Here is a 21,626-nt window from a genome sequence, read left to right as displayed (position 1 = left end):
GATGGCACCAGAGGTTCAGCTGGGTAGGTGCTGGCCCTGGCATCTTCAGCCCTGGACACTTGCCACCACCTGCTCGAGGCTCAGTTCCGCCCAGCCATTCTGAACGATCGCTGGCCTGGTTGTCACTCTCTGAACATGCAAACTCTCGGCAAAGGGCCTCTGACTAGCTGAGCCTTCGTGAAATGTCCACAGGCAGGTCCAAGGAATCCAGAGGAGACTTGCCTACTCCTCTCCACCTTCTAGAGGGGGAGCCAGATCTTCACCTCCACTCATCTTAGACTCACCAGAACAGAAATGGTATTTGGATGCCAGACAACCAAAAATGACAGCTACACAGTTCTCTCACTTAAGATCAAAAATTTAATACACCCTGGAGTCGTGAGTAAGAAGTTAATCGTGTTACGGAAAGGTATCCACTATTCCAACATTTCTTAATCTCTTCAGTGATGTACATGAATCAATAGTGGGTCCAGTTAATGAACACATACTTATCAGTACACTGACTAATTTACTGGGCTGGCGCTTCATATTTCCGTATTTACTGCACAAAATGAGTATTTGGAATGAAGAATGAATCACCAGAACAAAAAAACACATCATAGTTAGCATAGGCTGTCATTGATTTTTAAAGTAAAATTAATGTTAGTTGATAGTTCATCCTGGTTCAAGTTCTTCACAGAGACGATGTTATTTCCCTAAGATGTTTCATTGGTCCTGGGTTTGTCTGACTCACCTGGAATTTAGGTGATGGAAGAGACAAGAAAGCCAAGTCTTCTCAGCCTCATTCCAGAACAAACTCACTAAGCCTTGGAAATAATTCTTCACCCTGAAAATAGAAGTGGTAAGACGGCCCCCACGACTGCTGCTGTTGGGTGGGACACTCCCAAAGCCGAGGTACTAGAAGAGAGTTCTGTCAAGGAGCTCAAAGATTGAAATGGTCTTCCAGAATTAACGGTAAGCTCACGGAGAAGAACCTGTCTGAAAAACTGTAGGGGTATGAGTGTATAACAGACCTTTTGTTTTTGTATGTTTTTACTATTTTTCAGGGGTCATCCTCCCCATGAAAGCCTCCCTAAAGAGAAATTAGCAGTCAGCAACCCGGAATCCTTTATCCAAGAGCTCAAAGCCCCTCCCAACACTTGCCTGTCCAGTGGCTTTGACTTCCAGCTCACAGGAGAGGCAGGTCATGCCAACGGCTTAAGGAAGTAGCTACTCTGGTACAAAGAATGTATTCATTATGATACAAGTTTTGTGCATGTTATATAGATTGTCAAATAGCAATGGCTTACAAAAGATAGAAGTTTATGTTTCTCATGTAGTAAGTCTACCTATTCTTCACTGATATACCTACTTGTCCTTTAGGTCTCATTGGAAATGTCACCTCCTCTGAGAAGCCTTCCCTGATGCCACCTAGGTAAGCTAAGGTATTCTCACTATTCTTGGAGCACCTTCTTACTTCTCAATCAAAACAATTATCATACTTTGTGTCATAAGTTGTCCAATTTTTCCAAACACTAGAATTAACAACACAAGGGTTAATTGTGTTGTTAATTGTGTTTACAAGGGTAAAGCAAGACTATTGATCTCGCTCATAACCAAGTCTCCAGAGAACTCCTCCCACCTGTCCATTACAGGTGCACATGTACTTAAAGTACCTTTGTCGAATGTTCTTGAGGATGGTAGGAACTGAATACTTTGAGCTTACCATACATAGGGCCATTGCTCAAGAAATTTCAAAATAGTAAATAGTGCAAAAAAACAAATCAGTGAAATAGTAACCATTTTTGCCCTTAGCACAATTGCAGATTTCAAGAAGAGCAAAAACAGATATATCCATTTTAAAGACCTAGGTTTGTACAGCATGGGTCAGCACACTTTTCCTGCAAAGTGTCACTAAGTTTTTTAGATCGGGGGGTCGGGGCACATGATCAGTGTTGGGGCTACTGAGCCTGGCCATGGGCGGGGCATGGGGAAGCCACACCCTGGACACGCAATATGTAAACCGGTCGGGGTGACTGGGCTCCAACAACACTCTTTGAATGCCGAAGTTTGGATTTATATTCCTTTTATACGTCACAAAATATTCTTCTTCTTTTGTTCTCAATCATTTAAAAATGTGAAAGGATTCTTAGCTCATGGCACTTGCCAAAACAAACAGCAGCTGGACGTGGCCAGCAGGCTGTAATTCACCAGCCCCTGTCAGAGACACGTCAGAGACAGAGAAGAGTCTCCGACTTCGGCCCGCTCCTTCGGCCCCTCTGCATGTGCAGGCAATACACATTCGTAAGCACCTGCTCCGAGCCCAGCACCGGGCCAGAGGCTGCCAAGAGGCAGAGACGGGTAAGACATGCTCTCTGTCTCCAAAGCTGTGTGACATGGACCACCCCCATCCCCCCAAAAACAGGCTCGCAGTGTTGTGTCCTGGAGAACCCACGAACTGAGGTTACAGCCTTTGGTTGAGGGGGCAAGTACTTCAGGACAATGTGGCATCTGAGAGGTGAGCCGCAGGCCACGTGCACCCAGGAGCCAGCAGCATTCCGTCTGTCAGGGGCCCTGGCTGAATCCCACCAGGAATCTGGGCAGTAAGGCCAGGGGGAGGGGGCTGCACCAGACTGTGGAGGAGACCCTCGGGGGGCCAGCGTAAAGCTTAGTTTAGTGGGCACACTAGAACCAGTGGGGGTGATTGAACTGGGACCATCAGTGCATCAGTCTTTCAGTGTTCTAACTTTCAAACTATTTGAAATGTGGTTTCTGGAGCTATTTGAATCCTCTTTCTCTTACTGATTTGCCAAATATTCCAAGTGACAAACTCTCCTGGGGAGAACTTGTGGAGTTCCAAGAAGCCCAGAGGGGGAATGCCATCAGCATACTCCAGCAAAGAGGGTTAGCACTTCCCCAGAGGCCAGCGTTTAACAAGGAGTCACCCGGTGAGAAAGAAAACATAAAGCAGACGTAAAATGATCATTTCAAACAGTCATTAGATTTTGGGAAAACTGAACCATCATTCACACAATGCCCTCCCTGGTTCCATGTTAAATAAGACATCCCCATTTTGTCCCCAAGGAGAAAATGACTCCATATTAATTAAACTGCCACCTTCCTTTTGGCTCTGAAATGTGAGTCTTGTTGGAAACCATGAATAAGAGAACAATAAACCCCCCTTTCACACCAACATAAAATACAGGCAGCAGGAAAACGGAACTCAGCATACAAGGATAGAAACGGAATTCTCCTTCCATTGGTTATAAAATGTCACGTTGTTCATCCAGCCAAAAATTCAGGACAAGTCCTATTAAAAGGTATCATCTTGAGACATAGGATGCTCAGGAAACGGAGGTGACAATAATCTGCAGGCACTGATCACCCGCTTGGTGCTGACACAGCAGGAGGGGAGACGAGGAGCCCCACTGCTGGCGCCCGGTGAGCTGGCTTGGCCGGAGGGCCCCGGTGAGCTGGCTTGGCCGGAGGGCCGGGCAGAGCACTGTGGCTCTGTCTTCCTTTAGGGATTTCACCCGCCGCTTTTCCTGCTGGCTTTACCCATCCCCTTCCTCTTTCCCTGCTCATGGGGTCAGTGGATGAGGGGCTCAAGTGCAGGCTGGGTAGCAACCAGTGATGAATTTCCACAAACCACAATGATGCAACATTAACATTTCTAATTAAAAATTGTTTTAAATTTTTGAATAAGTATACATATGTAGCTCAAAATTTCAACCAGTATGAATAGATATTAAGTAAAAACAAAACAAAATTCCCTCCCACCACTCTACAGCTATGTTATTATAATTTCCTATATATCCTTCCAGAAATATTTTATGTGTACTATAAGTAAATGTGTTTTAATTTTAAAAGATACTGTTTTAAATTATGAAAGTAATTATATTAGTTGAGGTAAAAGTCTAGAATGACTATGGCCCATGATGCAATGGCTCAGACAAAGTAGAAATGTCTTTCTTTCTCACAGAACAGCCCACAGTACAGTCCCAGGTCCGTGGGTGGCTCTGCCCCACGCAGTCATTCAGGGATCCAGGCTTCCTGGGAGCTGTACCATCTTCACAAAGGAGCTCCAGCCATTGTCATTCCTGCCATGGGATGGGAAAAGAGCAGAAGGAAAAAGGCCAGGGGTTTTCCCTTATACACACTTCACTTCTGCTCACTCTCTGTTGGCAAAAGCATTGTGACGAAGTCCCATTAGCTGCAAGGGAAGCCAGGAAATGTTGCTATAACCCAGCTACAGCACAGCTACCACTCTTGTGGTTGTGCCTCATCACATTCAGGAGCTTAGCCCCTGGCTCGCTCTCTACAGATCGCCTGATGATGCTTTTCCAGGGAGCAGTCAAGTGCCCTTGCCAAGCGAGAGCAACAGCCTTTCCAGTAATGCCCTGAGTACAGCTAATATCAGGATGTAATGTTCAACAGACTGTTACTGCAGAAGAGAATTACTATGCAGGATAGCCAGCCACGCTTAATGACAGGACCTGCTAACTGCCCACCCAGTGACTACGCTTCCCTTTGTTAATGTACTTAACAACACTTTTATAGTGCTGTGCTCTGTGTGCTTCATATAAATTAGCTCACTTAATCTTCATAATAACCCTCTGAGGAAGGCAGTGGTGGTCCAATGCCCAGTCTGTCCAGGATCACAGCGAGAAACCTACGCTAAGTTCCCCTTGTTACCCACAAAGCTCTGATTATATTTTAATTTCAGTGAACTCAGTAAAAACATCCTTCTTTCCCTTACAGATAGAGGTAGCTATGCAACCCTGTTCAGGCCGGTGAATATAAGTGAAAATCAGTGGGTCAGGTACCAAGGAAGACTTGTTTTACTGAAGAAAAAAAAGGGGGGGGAGATACCAACAGCATATATTGCTTGCCCTTTGACATACTCCATGATCATGAGATGCAAACTGAAGACGTTTGAACAGGAAGACAGAAGAGCCCAGCCACACCCACCCTAGACTTTTTAGTATGTGGTGGGGGGTAGAAATACATATATATTCCCATTTGGTTAATGCACTAGAGTCGAGCCCAAAGCCACCTTCACTGATATTTAAATCGAGATCCTGGTCCTGACTCTCACGGAGTCCCATGTCGGTCATCCCTCTTTAGCCCTGCTGGCTTCTCCTTCACGAGGCCCTGGGTCCTCTTCTCAGAATCTAACGCTCACTCTCTCTGCATCAGGCCCCACCACCAACTCTACCCTCAGTGAAGTCAGCCCTTCTTGTCAAAATGCACAGCTATCTAGATCCTCGTGGTCTTTGACTTCTGGATTCCAGAAAAGGATTTTGAATCTACCCACTTAAGTTCTCAGGAAGCACTCCTGAAACTGGGTAGCCCCATTTCACTGCTGGCCCCTGGAGTTATGTTTGCTAAGCCACTCACCCAAATAAAAATAATAAAAATAAAAAATTTAAAAAGTCCTAAAAAAGAATCATAGACCTTTTCTGAATTTTGAAAGACCTCAGCCTTTTCACAACGTACCAGAAGCAAGTGTGAAGAGGGACTAACAAAGCGGGCCTCTTGACTCTGGGGGACTCGGTCTTCAAACCCAAAAGGCCACGAGGCATGTTCACCTGCTCAAATATAGAGCAGCTAGAGGCCCAGCTCCCACCTCAGGAAACAGATGGCTGAGCTTAAGGACCAAGCGTTGGGCGTAAAACATATTCCGTTGTTATCCGGTCATGTTCAAAGGCTATTTTGAAGCTCTTCTTCTTACGGCAACTTTTCTTTCCTCCCATCAGGAAGGGTGTAGTATAGGGTACCTATCTGTGGACAGCAGGGGTGTGGGAAAGACTGGGCACGCCCATGGATTTTTAAACTCATGGATTTTAAGCATGTACTCTTAAATGGAGGTGTTTGTCCTTGCTTCCAATCTTTCTAGCATATGAGAAGTATTTTTTTTCTTCCCAGAACAAGAAAGCAAGCTACTCTCAAAGGTGAATCAGAAAACTGCTGGGAGCTTGGAAAGAGCAACCCATTCCCACTAAGAAGTGAAGGTTTGGAAAATGTTGGGGGCAGGCTCAGCCAGCAGCTTCCTCTTACCTGAACAACACAGAGAAAGGAGGAGACATGAGAATGAGTAGAAAGGAACCAGATAGAAGAAAAACTATGAATATAAGAAGCAAATCACCTGTTTTGCTCAGTGTGACAAGAAGCTTAGTGTTTAATGTTTTCCGACAGCTTTTCCAGTCCTCATGAGAACCTCTCCTCCAAAAGATAATAGCCACTGTATTTAAATCTTTTTTAAGTGAAAAAGGCCTTGAAAAATGTATTTGCATCTCAAGAGCTGAAACTAAATATTTTCCCGTACTGATGAGAAGATCAAGGCCATGGACAGTCAAGGCAAGAAGGTGCTGTGGTGTGGCCATAAACCAGCAGCAGAGTGCCACCCCCAACCCTGCAACTCTGACCCCCAGACCCCTTTCCCCACTTTGTCCTCTAAATGAAAGCCCCTGGCCCCAGATGCATTGTGCTGCCGGGATGGTGGTGGCCAGAGGTGACTAGCAGAAGCACCAGTCTCCCTCTCCTACCTACCAACCTCCAACCCCCATCCTTCAGGTGAATTGTATCTCAGAACTTTACTGTCTTTTTTTTTTTCAGTGTGGCCAGTCTCCAGCCACCCAGGGTGTTCCAACACCCTGCTAACAGGTATAGGTGGCTAAATACGCGCCCTCCCCGACCCTGCAAAGAGGTTTATGACCTAATCCACAGTAGCCAAGAGTATGTTATCTTACGTAGTAAAAGAAACTTTGCAGATGTGATTAAACTAAGAATCTTGAGATGAGAGATTATTCCGAATTATCTGAGCAGCCCCCGGATAATCGAAAAGGGTACTGGAAGAGTGACACAGGAGGGTCAGAGGGAGAGAAAGACACGCTACAACAGAAGCACAGTTGGGAGAGAAATTGAGATTCGAAGACAGAGTAAAAGGCCCTGAGCCAAAAAGTGCAGGCAGCCTCTGGGGAGGGAAAAAGGCCGGGAAATGGACGAGCCCCAAGAGACTCCAGAAGACACTCGGCCTTGTCAACACTTACATTTTAGTCATGTAAAACCCAGCATGCACATCTGGCCTTCAGAACTATGAGAATAAACTGACCCTGTTTTAAGCCACTGAATATGTGGTAATTTGTTACAATCAGCAATAGAACACTAATAAAATAGGAATGACAATTAGATCATCTACTTTGAAAAAGTGGCGATATCTACAGCATGCAACATAAACCTATTTCGTGACTCACAATACAACTCCTTGGAACATGTACCCCACTGAAGTATGTACATATGTTCATCAAAGGTGTCTACTATAATGCCCCTACACAGCATTATTTGTAATGTCCCAAACCTGAGGATTAGTAAATGTCTATCAGTAATAAAATGAATAAATTGAGGAACATTCACACAGTGGAATACTGTGCAGCAACAAGAATGAACCGACTATGATCACAGACAGTATGCAGCTCTTAAACATGTCTAGTGAAAGCCAGGCAACAGAGGAATTCTGTCTGATCCAACTGCTGCACAGTGCAAATGCAAGTAAAAGTAATCCCCGCTGGTTAAGGCCACTACTCCGCCGCTACCCCGGAATGAGGGGTATGAGGGAGTCTTCTGGGAAGCCGGTACTACTCTGTCTCTTGATCTTGATGTTTCAGTTGCACAGAATCATTGACCTTGTGAAATGTGCATCTTTTAATATGCACTGTACATTAATAGGATTCTTTTTGTTTGTTTTAATGGGGGAAGGACACCTGTACCTTCAGGCAGATTTGCCCAGTCCCTCCTCAGGAACCTCCAATCTCCCCAGTAAATGTGTGTGGGCACAGGGCACACATCCAGGATCCTAGTTCCCTGGAGGCAAACTCGGGGTTAAAATGTCCTGGGAACTTACTTTACATATACTCACCGAAGGGCCTATTTCAGAGAGTTATTTTCCCAAATAAAGGAAGAGACAAGGCCCTACCTAGAGACAAGGCTGCTTTCCCCTTTTGAGGACTCCAAACTACAAACTAATTTTGACTCACATTTTCTGAACAACGAAAATTCGTCATGGTCTTTTCTCCACCAGCCTATCCCTGATACATGGAATTTTTAAAAGGTTCTATTTGAATTTGATTCTGCTTCTATTTGATTTCTTCTCTTTTTTGGCCCTCGGTGAAGTTTAACATAGAATGTACTTTGTGAAATTTTGTTTAAGTGTTATATTAATGCTTTAAGGAAGTTATAACAAACTCATAAAAACAAGAACGTTTGCTCTCACCAACACCCCAACCTGAAGCGAGTCTTTTGGCTTTACCTAAAGGGGTACAAGAAGTGGGAAGAGGAAGCGGTGGCGACAGACACAGGGATCAGCCCGGTGGATATGAACTGGGAGGAGGGACGCACAGAAGAATACCGGGAATCAGGGGCCAGGGTGTCGGGGTGGCCATCTCCTTGCAGTGGGGAAGACACTGCGGTCTTCGCTTTGGACAAAGTTCCACAGGCCAAAGCGCGGGGACTTGGGTGAGGAGAGGGGTACTTCTGGGGACAGAGGTGGAGCTTGGGAGGCCAGACTTCGGCCCCAGTGGCCCAAGCCAGCTTTGGCCCCGCGGCCCCCACCTCCGGCGTAGCCCGGAGCCCGCCCGTGGCTCCCCAAGGAAGCGCCGCGCCGCTGGGGTGTCTGGCGAGGTGCGCGCCTCCAGGCCCCCGCTCCGACGCTTAGCGGCTCCGAGCCCGCCGCCAGCCGCTCAGACGAACGGGGGCGGGGACTCGGTGGCACCTACCAGAATCCGCGACTCGCGCCGCCGAAGAGCATCCTAAGACTACAGTCCAGCCCGGACGGAGCCTTGGGGCCACTGGCGCGGAGGGTCCTAGCGGAGCCTGGAGGCGGAAGGCGTCGCCACAGTCTGGACAGCGGGTCCCAGGTCAGTGTGCGGCGCTGTCTCTGCAGGCTGCACTTGGGGAAACTTTGCTTTACTGTACCGGCCGCCGGGAAGAGGGCAACGAGGGCGCAGCACCGGGTCCCCGCGGCCTCTGTGCACCGCGCCCGGTGCGTTCAGGCCCTGGGATCCCGCACCACCCGCGCACCCTGACACTGCAGTGCCTCGAGCGGCGAGTGAGACTCTGCGCTAATCGAGGACCCGCGAGCTTCAGGGGCCTGTCCAGAGACTCAGCCCCGCCATCCTGGGCTTTGCGGCGGCTCCAGCTTGGACTCCGCCGAGATGCGGGTTTCACCTCCTCCACCTCGCCGCGCTGCGGAATGGATGAGGCCGCCTGTGGCCGCGGGAAGTCTGGGAGGAAACGGGCAGGGGCCTTGCGGGCGAGGGTCGCCGCCAAAGCAGGAGCGGCGCGCGCTCCTCTGCAGGAGCGCGCGGGTCGGAGGGTCCGACTTGGGCGCGTCTCCGCAGGTGCCTCGGGCGGCCGCGCGGTGAGAGGTGCGGGCTGAGTGCGGAGAGCCGGCTGGGGGCTGCGGAGCGGATTGCAGCCTCTGACTCGAACTGGGAGCCCCCCAGGGGCCGGTAGGTGGGACTCGGCGCCTCTCGGGAGCGCACAGCTTTGGCACCAAAACCCTGGGACTCCTTATCAGACAACCGGGGTCCATAGGTGCGCTTGCCACAGGATGGGGGCAATGGCTGCTCCCCTAGAGCGTGCCATTTCCTAAGGGAGGGCCGCGTCCTGCCGGAGGGCGCCGTGGGGACCAAACCGCAGAGGCTCTGAGCTGAACCCCTTTTTGTGGATGGCAATCGCCTGAGCCTGCCTGCTTAGCTCAGAGACGAGGCGACGAAACGCGCACCCCGCCCCCATTGGTGCCCCGGCGCTGTCACCCCAGTCACCTTCCTTTGCCCTTCTCCTACAGCACCTCGGGCTGGCTCCCTCCGCGCCCCGGAAAAACGGAGGAAACGAGCTTAGTTCCCGGGGCTGGCGGGACTGTGGAGACGCTGCGAAAACCCTCAACAGCTTGGAAATCACCTTGGGCTCCTGAGAGTTGGAGGTACAGTTCTGCGCATATGTGTATGTTTTGGGATGGGGGTCTATGAAGGAGGCGGAGGTGTAGCTGCCCTAGAGGCTTGAGGGACAGCGAAGTTACTAGAAGACACCAGCCCGTTTCTAGGATGTGTGGGAAATATGGCAAACCTTATCCGTTATTCCTTCCCTTGAGCAATTTCTAAGTATTTCTTAACGAGCCGGTGCCAGGGAAGAGCACTTTTCCTGGCAAGTCACTACATTTCCTGGGACAGTCTCCGATGCATTTTTTGTTCTGGCACTGCAGCTTGCCTTGCTTGGGGAGGAGACCTGTTTTGCTGGTGGCAGGCAGGCAGACTTGCCTCGTTCCAAGTGCAGCTGGCCTCGGCATCCTGGGACTCGCTTTTTGCAGTTCTGTCTGGGAAGGGCAAGGCAGCACACCTCCAGCCCCAGGTCCGTCTAACACTTCTCTGGGCCTACCGGCTACCTGTACTCTAGCTATGGCAGCCATCTCTGCCCTACACTCCTGCTGCGGAGCATCAGACCACCTGGAGATGATGACAGAGACAGCCTGGGGCAACCCTGAGCCAGGGGTTAATAGCAAATAAGAAGTGAGTATTGAATGAGGATTGAAGACCTTGCCACAGGTTTTCTCCAAGTGTGCATAGGAAGCACTTTGTATTGAATGTCTGGAGTAGAGCCTGGAATCTTATTTTTAACAAACTCTTCATATGAAGTTTATGTCCACGGAAGGTGAGAGCCTGCTGTTTTAGGGACCCGGGCCTCTCGTTGTCAGACTCCACCAGCCCAGAGGATTCTCATTTAGTGATGGATGTTTAGAAATTGACATTTATTGAATCCTTAAGAGGCAAGTATCTTAGGTTTTTTTTTAAAACCCTCACAATCGTCGACTGTAAAGTAGATTTTATCCCCGCCTCAGGGATGGGGAAACCGAAGTTCAGAGGGGTGGCTACTAACGGTTGGTAACCTGGGAAGAGGACAAAGCCCCATCTCTGGCGCACGCAGGCTGCTGCCTCCTCTGAGCAAGCCTTGGCCTTTCCTGGCAGCACAAAAGCAGGGAATGGGATAAACAGGAGGGGCTGAGTTTAGAGCCTAAAACGCATTCGTTGATTTCCACCCCCTTGATGCCCTCCCCCACCATGGCCAGACAGCTGACATTCTGACAGGGAGCAGGGATCCTTTTTGGAGGTGGAGGAAGAGGCTCAAAGGAAAATTACATTTCTCTTGGAATGAAAGGGAAAAACTGGAGGTGGCATGGGGAGAAAACACCATAGGAGAGGCCAAGCCTGTCATTTCCAAGATAGCTTTTAAAGCGCTTCAGCCCATGTCACACCGCGGAGTTAGGTGCCACAGGAATTGGGCACTTACAACAGAACCCTCAGTGTTGGGAGCTGGCCGTCCAAGAAACAAGGAGACATAAGATACAAGACACAGGAGCTTCTAAATAAGTCCTGGGGAACAGGCGAATAAGAGGAGGGACTTGGGAGAGTTCTTCCACCTTTCCTTTCCCAGCCCCCTCATCCATATAGACCGGGGGCCTGGTCTATAGGCAGAGTGCCTTCCAATGCCTGCAGTGCTTACAGGCGGCATCCACGCATAGGATCCACACCAGACACTTTTACAGACTCGTGATCAGTGAAGTATGATTAACTGAACAAACATTGTAGGGAATGTCGTAACAAGAAATGAAAAAAACTAGACTCCAAATGGGAGAGATGTATGCAACAAATCATTGGTATTTATGCAACTCTGGATAGTGTTGATTTCCTGCATGGGAACCGACAGCTGGCTGACAGAAAACACATCCAGGGAGAGAAAAGACATAACCGGAGTATGAAATTTTGAGTAATATTTTCAGGTAACTTTCTATTTCCACTCAGAGTGGGCGTCTGGAGGGGCAAATATAGTTATGGTTTGAATTGCTTCATTTATCTACAGATATTTTTAATAGGGCTCATAATTCTAAGACCCAGTGCTTTTTACTTTTTTCCTGGCTTCCAGCATCCCGGTGGCAGGGCAGAGAGCTGGAGGGGCTGGGGGCACTGCGCAGCCTGCAGACTCTCACTTCCTGCCCCCGTTCTCAGCATGCTGCCCCGAGGCTTGGAGCGTTTTTGGTGGATCTGTTCAGAGAATGAATCTTTGTTTTCTTGCCTAAAAGAGTGGCTATCTGCTACTTGGGGTCGGGTAAAGTACCTGGGGGTCTAGTTGTTCCGTCCACAGACTCTGAGCCATCCCCTCACTCTCTGCCCTGTGCCTCACGGCCACTTGCTGTGTCACTGGGGACCTCTTCATCCTAGACTTCATGGGCTCTGTGGGAAGCTGACCCTTGCCCATCTCCCTGGTGACTTCTGTTGCAGCCTCCTCGGTGTGACGGCTGTTTGCCATGCCCCCATCCCTGCTCTGCCTCCAAAGTTTGTTTGAAATTGCCCCTCTGATAGCTCTCCTCCAGTTTTCTTTGTTCTTCAGAATATATGTCTTTTTCACTTTTTAAAAAACTAAATGGTCATTTTAGTGGCATCTTGGGAGTAGAGAGAGGAACCAAATGAGTACAGTAAACACGTCATGATGAATTGCAAGTGATGTTAAAAAAGATATTTTAATTTTATTTATTTTTTTAAGATATTTTATTTATTTATCTTTAGAGGGGAAGGGAAGGAGAGAGGAAGGAAACATCAATGTATGGTTGCTTCTCGTGCATCCCCTGCAGGGAACTGGCCCCTGCCAGAAACTGGCCTGCAACCCAAGCATGTGCCCTGACTGGGAATTGAACCGCGATCGTCTAGTTCGTAGGCCCGTGCTCAATCCACTGAGCTACACCAGCCAGGGGAAGATATTTTAATTTTAAAATAAAAAACAATTTGTTCAGCTGCTTAATAATGGATACCTTATAATAATGTTGAAATTGTTGCACTTGGAAATTATAAGGAAAATGTACCTGAAGAATATCTTTGTTCCATATTTCATTTAGTAGGCACCTTTCATGTTTATAAAACATCATTTGCAGATCATAAAAAAACATTTAAAATATTTTATCTGTTACATAAGCTTTGGATTAGGGACATGATAAAAATAAAATAAGGCTAAATCCTGAGACAAAATTTTTAAAAAGGAGAGTGTAGCGAGCCAGAAGGCAGGGGAAGACTTTCTGTGACTTGTCTGACTTCATCACCACTGACCCAGGAGTGGGTGTCACGTGATCATCCTCCACGGATGAGGGATCCAAGGCTCTTCAGAGGCTAAGAGACTGGATCAGGGCATTCGGCCAGGAAGTAGGGAAGTTGGGATAAAAATCTGGATCTGTCTGACCCCCAGACTTTCTCCAGCTGAACGGTTACCTATTTGGAAGTGGTAACTCAACTTGGGGATCATTTATAAGCTCAGTTATAACAGAGGGTCTGACTGACTGTGACGGCGGTGTCAGCGCCAGATGCTCCACGAGGGTTTCACAGGAGGAGGCAGGAGGCAAAGACATTGCCGAACTAAGATGTTGTAGGTGAGAGAAGTGGTCTCATCACAGGTGGGACTTACCTTGAGGCAGAGTAAACAGGTCAGCGTTTTTGCTGTGCAAATGGCTGAGGCAGAAGAACCAAGTGAAAGAGGATGGGGGCGAAAATAAGTCAAGGGGATTATTCCAAAAAGGTGCTGATTGTCAATGAGACACTAGGAAACCAGCCATGCACAAATGTGGAGAGCAAAGTCTCTGGTAACTTTTTTCTCTAAAAAAATGTAACATTTAAAGAATTTCAGTGGAGGGAGTAAGCAAAAACAAAACAGTAAACCTCACAGACAACAGTATGGTGATTACCGGAGGGAAAGGTGGGTGTGAGGAGGGAGAGGAGGGAAAAGGAGAGGTAAATGGCGATGGAGGGAATCTTGACTTGGGGTGGTGAACACACCGTGCAATATACAGATAATGTGTTGTGGAAGTGCGGACTTGAACCCTATATAATTTTATTAACCAATGTCACATCAATAAATGCAATTAAAAAATTAAAGACAAAAGACTTCAGAACTGCTCTACCGAATGCGAACAGTTTAAAAAGCGAGCAGTACACAGGGCTTTATAACGAACAAAGAGTGATCCTCAAGCAGTTGTTTTTGCGGGACCGTCCTCCAGTTCTTGGGGGAGGGGGTCTGCCCACGCGGGGACAGAGATTCACACAGTTGGCTGGAGCCACCGCTCAGCTTCTCTGAGGCCAGGGAGCCCACAGCAGCCCCCCATCCACAGGACTGGTATGGTGCTGCTCGCCTCAGGCAGGGACCCCAGCAGGCAGCACATTGCCAGCCCCCCTCCATCACCCAGAACCTCCTGATGCCAAACCTGAGGAGAGTAGTAACAGAAAGTAGTCAGGTTGAGTTGTGGAGAAAGACTTTCAATGAGAATAGGTGAAAAGTTAAAGTCCTTCCCAAAGTTTCTTGTAAGACTTTATGGAAGGAAGGGACGAGGGAAGGGGGAAGAATTATAAACTACTATGTGATGTAAGCAAAACCAATTTTTAAACAAGATTAGCCCAAATATTAAAAATTAAGTGACAGTAAAATATTGAAATGTGGTATTTGAGAACTTATTCTCATTTGAATATGTTTCTAAAATGCTACTTTTGGTCAAAGGTGTTTCTACATTATTGATACTGTCCTCTTGTTGAACTGCAGTTACTAAGTGGTTTCTGTATTTGATGTTATGTTCCAGCTCATTTCTCTGAATTCCCGTTGCTTTACTAAACACATTTGTATATGAAAAATGCTAAAAGAGGGTTTCTTTTGAATCACTGTCTCACGTGAGCTCTTTTCAGGTGCTTTGCATTCAGAACAGACTTCTGAGTTGGGATCCACCAACCAACCCTAAAATTCCCAAGTTCCTGAGTTGCAGGTATATCAGCCCCTGGCATAGTTTTTACGTAACATAAAATCACAGCGTTCACTTTCATGTATGTGAATAAATTCGTATTTATGTATGTGTATATGAGGTAGTTTTACTTAGCATCAGGAATGACACTAACGTGGAAATGAGTAACGGTATTCTTTTGAATCCTGCTTTTCAGGAACTTAGTAGCTGAAGCTCTTTGAAAACCTAGGTATAAATACTATTGATAAAACCACAAACGCTGAACTAAGTTGTAAAATCGAAGACCTAATATGACCCTTTATAAAATTGAATTATGAAACACGTCCTACAGAAACGCTATGGTCTTTTCTGTATACATGTTCCACTTTATAATTAATAGATGAGCAGTATCATACAAAAGAGTATATGGAATATGTACTGTTTAAAAAAATTATAATAAAATGGACACCTGTATCCATGCCACCCAGTTGAGAAACAGAGAATTACCTGAACCTTAAAAGCCCCTGGTGTCTCCCTCCCAAATTGTTTTGTTCTTTCTACGACACCTGCCCCCAAGAGATGACATTCTCATAATTTTCATGTTAATCATTCCCTTTGCTTTTTTTCTCTTAAGTGTCCCATGTATGATTATGTATGATTTTTAGGTAAATAAATTGTTTCTTTTTGAAAAACTGAGAAGCGAGCACAAAATTGGATGAATAAAGGAAGGTCAATGTCGCTAATTCAGGGTGGGGCAAAAGTAGGTTTACGGCGATGAGTACGCAGAACACAGTTTGTTCTTGTATTACTACTTATTACTGATTGTATTATTTTCCATGCAAACAACTGTAAACCTACTTTTGCTCCACCCTGTTTATGATGAAAGCTCTCAGGAGAAGATAAAGTGAAGAGTCCCTGGATGTTAGTCCACCTCAGCATGCCTGAGGATTTACAACAGCCCATCCTGGGCAAGGTCAAAAGCAAGTCCTGGGAAACCTGACCTTGCCCTTGCAGGGCTGCTGGCAGAGCTCCAGTGCAGCGCTGGTTGTCCAAGGGGATGGGTGTTTACTCTTTCTCCTGCGAAGCTCGCCATGACTTATCCCCAAGTCTCAGAGTGGGTCAAAACAGAACCATTGACCAGGGCTGAGATGAGTTCCTTGGGCTGCCCCAGAAAGCGAGGCATCGAAGAGAGAGCAGAGATGTGGTTGGGACTCGGCAAGTAAATTAAAGAGCTGAGGGCAGGCTCACGTGGGCATGTGGTCCTCAGGTAACTAGATGGTGACCTGGCAGTGTGCTCTCAGAGGCGACGTCTGCGTATCCGTCATCCTGATGGCTACTCTCACCAGCTTCCTGGGGATTTTCAGTGTCTCTCCTCTCTAATAATCTCTAGCCTCTGGTACCTCATTTCTTCTTTCTCATTCTACCATTTCATCTTGGTAGCTTACATCCATCAGTAGATTCTAATTCCTGACTGATGGTTTGGCTAGAGACAGAATTCTAAGCTGGGAATCATTTTTCCTTCAGATTTTAAAAAGCAGTCCTCCATTGTCTTTCATCACTCCCTGCCTCCCACCCACAAGTTTATGGAATCTTTTCCGTTTTCGGTGTTCTTGCTGTGTGTAACCGTGTGTCACACTCAGGGTCTGTTTCCATTCGGTATGCTATGTTCTAATTGGGCCCGTTCAACTTGGTGACTTGTGCCCCTCAGCCCTAGAAAACTTTCCTGACCTCATTGACCGTTTCCTCTCCTGTCCTCCCCATGCCCACTGTTTCCTCTTGCCGGAACTTCTGTCAGTTGGATGTCGGCTGTCCCGATCTAGTCCTCTAATTCTCTTGTTTTTCCCCCTTCTGTTCCTTTTGCTGAACTGCGCTGGAGATTTTATCAACGTTATCATTCAACCCTTCTATTTAGTCTTGTAGTTTGTATCATGTTTTTACCTTTTGCAAGTTCTTTTTATAGTCTCTGAATAGTCTTTTTTTTTTTCATGGAATCTTATTCTTGTTTCTTGGTTGCAACGTGTTTTCCCTTTGAAGATAATGAGCTTTGGCAATTTTCATTTTCCTAATCTTTTTCCTCCAGGTTACTTTTTCTCTCTATTTGTTTTGTGTTTTTAATGCAAGAGGCTTTTTGGTTTATTTTGTGTTTTGACTTGCTCATGATTAAAAGGCTTGGAGTAAAAGCCAGTGAGAAGTCTCAAGCCCATCGGGGAGACTTGCCACCTTTAAGCTTCACTATAGGATGACTTGGGTGGCCTGTTGGGGAGAAACCCTGCTCAGTGCTCTTAGGCATCTTCTCTTCATCAGGTCAGATTCTCGAGACAAGAGTAGAGCAGTTTTTGCCTGAAGAATAAGTGTATGGCTGCCAGTTTTCTTGGAGCCTCGTTGGGGTAGAAGTCCCTTCATTCGGTTGTGAGAAAGCAGACTTATTTGCCTGTTTTCTTGTCCTCCACCACAGCCAGTGTCCCCCAGTCCACAGAGCCTCTGTGTCGCCATTTCTGATGACAATAAACCTCTGGACATCTCCTCAGGTGGGAGAGGCAGTTTCCTTATCTCCCAGAGACCTGGAGTGGAGGAACAACCTGAGATGGTTGTTTACTCTCTAATCCCACAGATGTGGAGTGGAGCCTGAGGGGTGGAGCGTCTAACAAGCTTCAGGTGATGCTGCTGGTGCTGGTCCAAGATGGGATCACTCTTGGGGTAGCAAGGACGTAGGGATCTCACTGCTGTTCCAACAGCTTGTCACCTCGTCCTTTTATTGTAGCTGTGCTCGCCACCTCCCACCCCAGTTCTAGAGCTTCCTGCGCTGCCTCTTTCAGGGATTCCCTAGAGTGCAGGGGCCTAGTCCACAGCTCTACCACCAGTGACTTGGAGCGTAGTTTTGCAGGTTGGCTGAGTCAATCACCACTGGCCCCTCTGCTTCTGGCTTCCAAAATGTTGTCTTCCTCTCTCCTTTGCCTTCTCTCCTTTTCCTGCTATCCTTGTGAGTTTGTCTTTTTTAAAAAAATGCTTTTAGTTTTAGAGAGTTTCAGGAAGGGGCAAAACTAGATGTGTGTGTGTCCTGCCATATTTACCCTAACTATAACCACCTGCTAAAATATTTTCCTAAAGTTCAGTTATATGAGGGTAAATAGAGCCTAATTTATGATAAATAACTGTGCTACTTTAAGCCTCTAGGTCTTTTTTTTTTTACAAGGACTATCCTTTACTTCTCTTTTACTTCTTTGTCTGCTTGCCAAACTCTTAACACGGTCGTCACGACCCATCTCAAATAATTGGGCTCCGTGGAGCCCCTGAGTGCCCAGGCTGTCCCAGCCTGTGTGTCCTCGCAACTCTGATGCGTAACCATCTGCTCGCACGAGATCTCTTCCAAACAGCTGTGTAAGGTCTTCAGGGCTAGGGCTTGCACTTTTGTAACACGGTGCCCAGCACATAGGAGGAGTCTGTAGCTGTTTAACAAGTGAATTAATTTCTGTGTCATGTCTGTCTTTCTCCTTCGTCTTCCTTTTCTTTCTGCTCCCTTCACCTCTTCTGCTGTTAAGAGGCCCTTATACTTTTTATCTATTCTATTATCCAGTAGAATTTCATGTATCATATCTTAATTTTAAAAGTATAAATTAGTAGAGTAAATAATACTTATCAATTTAAGAAACTACCTAATTTAATGAAATAGATTTAAATATTATATGAACTCCATTCGATTTTTCTCCCCAGTTCTAAGGTCTGTTAAAAGACGCACATTTCCTCAGCTCTAGATAAATATATAATTTTTATCAACTGATAGAATTATCTGTTGAAGGAGTTCGAATCCAAATTATCTAAATAAACAACTAAATAAATAAATATTTTTCAGTTTGCCTGATAAAAGGGTGAATGCGTATCAAGTCTACCTGTCTTCATTCATGTTTCCAGCGCAGAAAACTCCTTTTCCAAAGCCAATGAACTGCTGTCAAAACTGAACTCAGCAGCGTGTTGCTGACCCCATAACATAGTCAGCACATGATTTGAATAATGGATCCGAGAGAAACAGTGAGTCACATTCCCACCATTTCTGTCTCAGTGTGAATTCCAGACCTTGTGTCAGTTCTTTCAGCAGCTCAGAGTCCAAGTCACTTTTCATCCTTTGAAATAAACATTGAAAGAAATTGGGACAACTGTAGTAGAATAAATAATCAAAAATGAATCAATTTTAAAAAAGAAATATTGAAATGCTCCTCAAATTTAAAATCTAGAAATTGTTGCATGATTTAACTGAAGAGCACGTTTAAGTAGTAATTTAAAACGAGGACATTTTTATGGTATGCTACCATAAACATGCTGGACTTTAATTGACTCAGTTGAAATGACACAGAATCTTGGCTTTTTGCTTCAATTTACATTTTAGTATTATTTTTAAAAAATTTTTTACCACTATAAAGTAAGTAGGTTACTGTTTAATTATTGTGGCATTTAGGGAAATACAAGCTTGGTGTTATAGCATAAATACTCAGTGAAGATTCTGAAGGTAAATTTTAGTTTATAATTCCTAAAAGCTAGTTACTACTAAAGGTTTTTTTATTTTTCAATTCACTATTTTGCCCTGTGTTTATTAATAACCATCTCATTTATGTCCTCTTTCTCTATACATATTTCAGAAACTGCCAGTAACAGCATGACTGTAAATCAGGATATTGATTCTGGCTAATCTCTTGGTCTTCATCTTCTTTGATAAACAGGTATTGATTTCTGACTTCTGAAGATGGAGGAAGGTGTAGAAATTTCAAGTGATGGAAATTCCCTCATCAAAGCAGTCCACCAGAGCCGGCTTCGCCTCACAAGGCTCTTGCTAGAAGGTGGCGCCTACATCAATGAAAGCAATGACCGTGGGGAAACACCTTTAATGATCGCTTGTAAGACTAAACATGTTGATCATCAGAGCGTCAGTAAAGCCAAAATGGTTAAATACCTGTTAGAAAACAATGCGGATCCCAACATACAGGACAAATCTGGGAAAACTGCCTTGATGCATGCTTGCTTAGAAAAAGCTGGTCCTGAAGTTGTTTCCTTGCTCCTGCAGAGTGGGGCCGACCTCAGCTTGCAAGACCATTCTAGCTACTCGGCCCTCGTCTATGCTCTCAATTCGGAAGATAGAGAAACTCTGAAGGTTCTGCTTAGTGCTTGCAAGGCGAAAGGAAAAGAGGTCATTATCATCACAACAGCGAAATCGCCCTCCGGCAGGCACACCACCCAACAATACTTAAATATGCCTCCTTCCGATATAGATGGGTATCATTCCCCACCCACCTGTGCCACTCCTTCAGAAATAGACATAAAAACAGCCACATCACCACTTTCATATTCTTCTGAAACTGAAACGACCCTTTTTGGCTTCAAAGATCTGGAGCCTTCAGGCAGCCGTGATGATACTTGGGACCCAGGCTCCCCTGGGAGGAAGCCTGCCGTGGCCCTTAATGGGCCCAGGCCACCCCAGGCTCCACCCTGGGTCAAACCCCCGCCCTTGTTAATGCACCAGAAGAGAGTAGCCTCTTTGCAAGAGGAGCTGCAGGATATTACTCCAGAGGAAGAATTATCCTACAAAACCAATGGGCTGGCACTTTCCAAGCGATTCATTACTAGGCATCAAAGTATTGATATAAAAGACACGGCATATTTGCAAAGAGCCTTTGATCAGGCCAGCTCAAGGAAGACATCATATGAAGAAACAAATTATCGATCATTTTCTTCAGAAGGAAGTCAGCAGTGTGTTGAAGTCCCCATTGACCAGGAACCAGACTCTAACCAGACAATATTTGCTTCCACCTTAAAAAGTATAGTTCAGAAGAGAAACTCGGGGGCAAATCACTACAGCTCTGACTCCCAGCTCTCCGCTGGCCTGATCCCTACAACCTCCGAAGATGGCAAAGGTCTTGCAGCAAAGAAAAAGATCCTCTCACCATCTCCATCCCTGTTGTCAGGTTCCAAAGAATCGGTGGAAAATATCCCCCCAGGCCCTCTGAGCAGGAGAAATCACACAGTTTTAGAGAGGCGCGGCTCAGGAGCTTTCTCTTTGGATCACAACACTACCCAGACCAGGCCAGGATTTCTGCCACCCTTGAATGTGAATCCTCACCCTCCCATCTCAGATATCAATGTTAACAAGATGTCCAGCCTTCTTTCTTGTGGTCAAAAAGTGCTTATGCCAACAGTTCCTATTTTCCCTAAAAGTAAAAGAATGTTGTTAAGGAGACAGTCATTGCAAACAGAACAAATTAAGCAGTTAGTACATTTTTAAGATATAGCTAGAAAACACATTTTGTTCAAATATCAACATCAAAGAAACATAGAACTAGAAAAGGAATCTCAAATGTTCCTGTTTTAAAATCTTGTAATTGGCTAACCGATAATGGTTAGGGGATCGACGTGTACTGGGGTTCATTGTAGGCACTGTGTACACTAGTAATATATATAGTTTCTGGTAAGGGAATTCTCAAAATTAAAGCTGTTTTTCTCAAAACCGCAAGTCCAAGTTTTTAATTTAAACAAAAAATAACAAAGAAAGGAGGTCACATGTGTTGGAGAGAACTCATGTTTTTTCAGATTTGCCAAATAGTTTAGTAGGAAACAATATCTTCAAGTCAATTGTTTTTAACATTTCAAGTCAGTAAATAAGATTGTAGTTTTCCATCATGCCAAAAGCATTAAAAAAAAAAACCACTAACAGCTATAAAGTGTTCTATGATCTGTAAGTTTAAGCTACAAAGAAAGAATGAACTAATTCTTCAAAAATGTTGACTGCAGGTAGATGAAAATATAATTAAAATTTCAATTGTCAACCATTATAGTGGACTGTAGTAGCTAATATTCCTGTTGT

General features: G+C 45.7%; 1 protein-coding gene across 1 annotated transcript; it reads left to right on the top strand.

Annotated features, from left to right (window-relative positions):
- Positions 1–9,831: 9,831 nt before the first annotated feature.
- On the top strand, positions 9,832–21,295 carry ANKRD34B (ankyrin repeat domain 34B). Its single transcript, XM_037032374.1, has 2 exons — positions 9,832–9,961; positions 19,492–21,295. Exon 2 carries the CDS (start codon positions 19,515–19,517, stop codon positions 21,045–21,047), a length of 1,533 nt encoding a protein of 510 aa, XP_036888269.1. The 5' UTR covers positions 9,832–9,961; positions 19,492–19,514; the 3' UTR covers positions 21,048–21,295.
- Positions 21,296–21,626: the final 331 nt, after the last annotated feature.

The sequence above is a fragment of the Sturnira hondurensis genome, unplaced genomic scaffold (genome assembly GCF_014824575.4).
Source record: "Sturnira hondurensis isolate 20B ecotype Veracruz unplaced genomic scaffold, ASM1482457v3 Scaffold0021354, whole genome shotgun sequence".
NCBI lineage: Eukaryota > Metazoa > Chordata > Mammalia > Chiroptera > Phyllostomidae > Sturnira > Sturnira hondurensis.
Note: the sequence above shows the minus strand (reverse complement) of the source record. Positions and strands in the feature narration are given on the sequence as shown.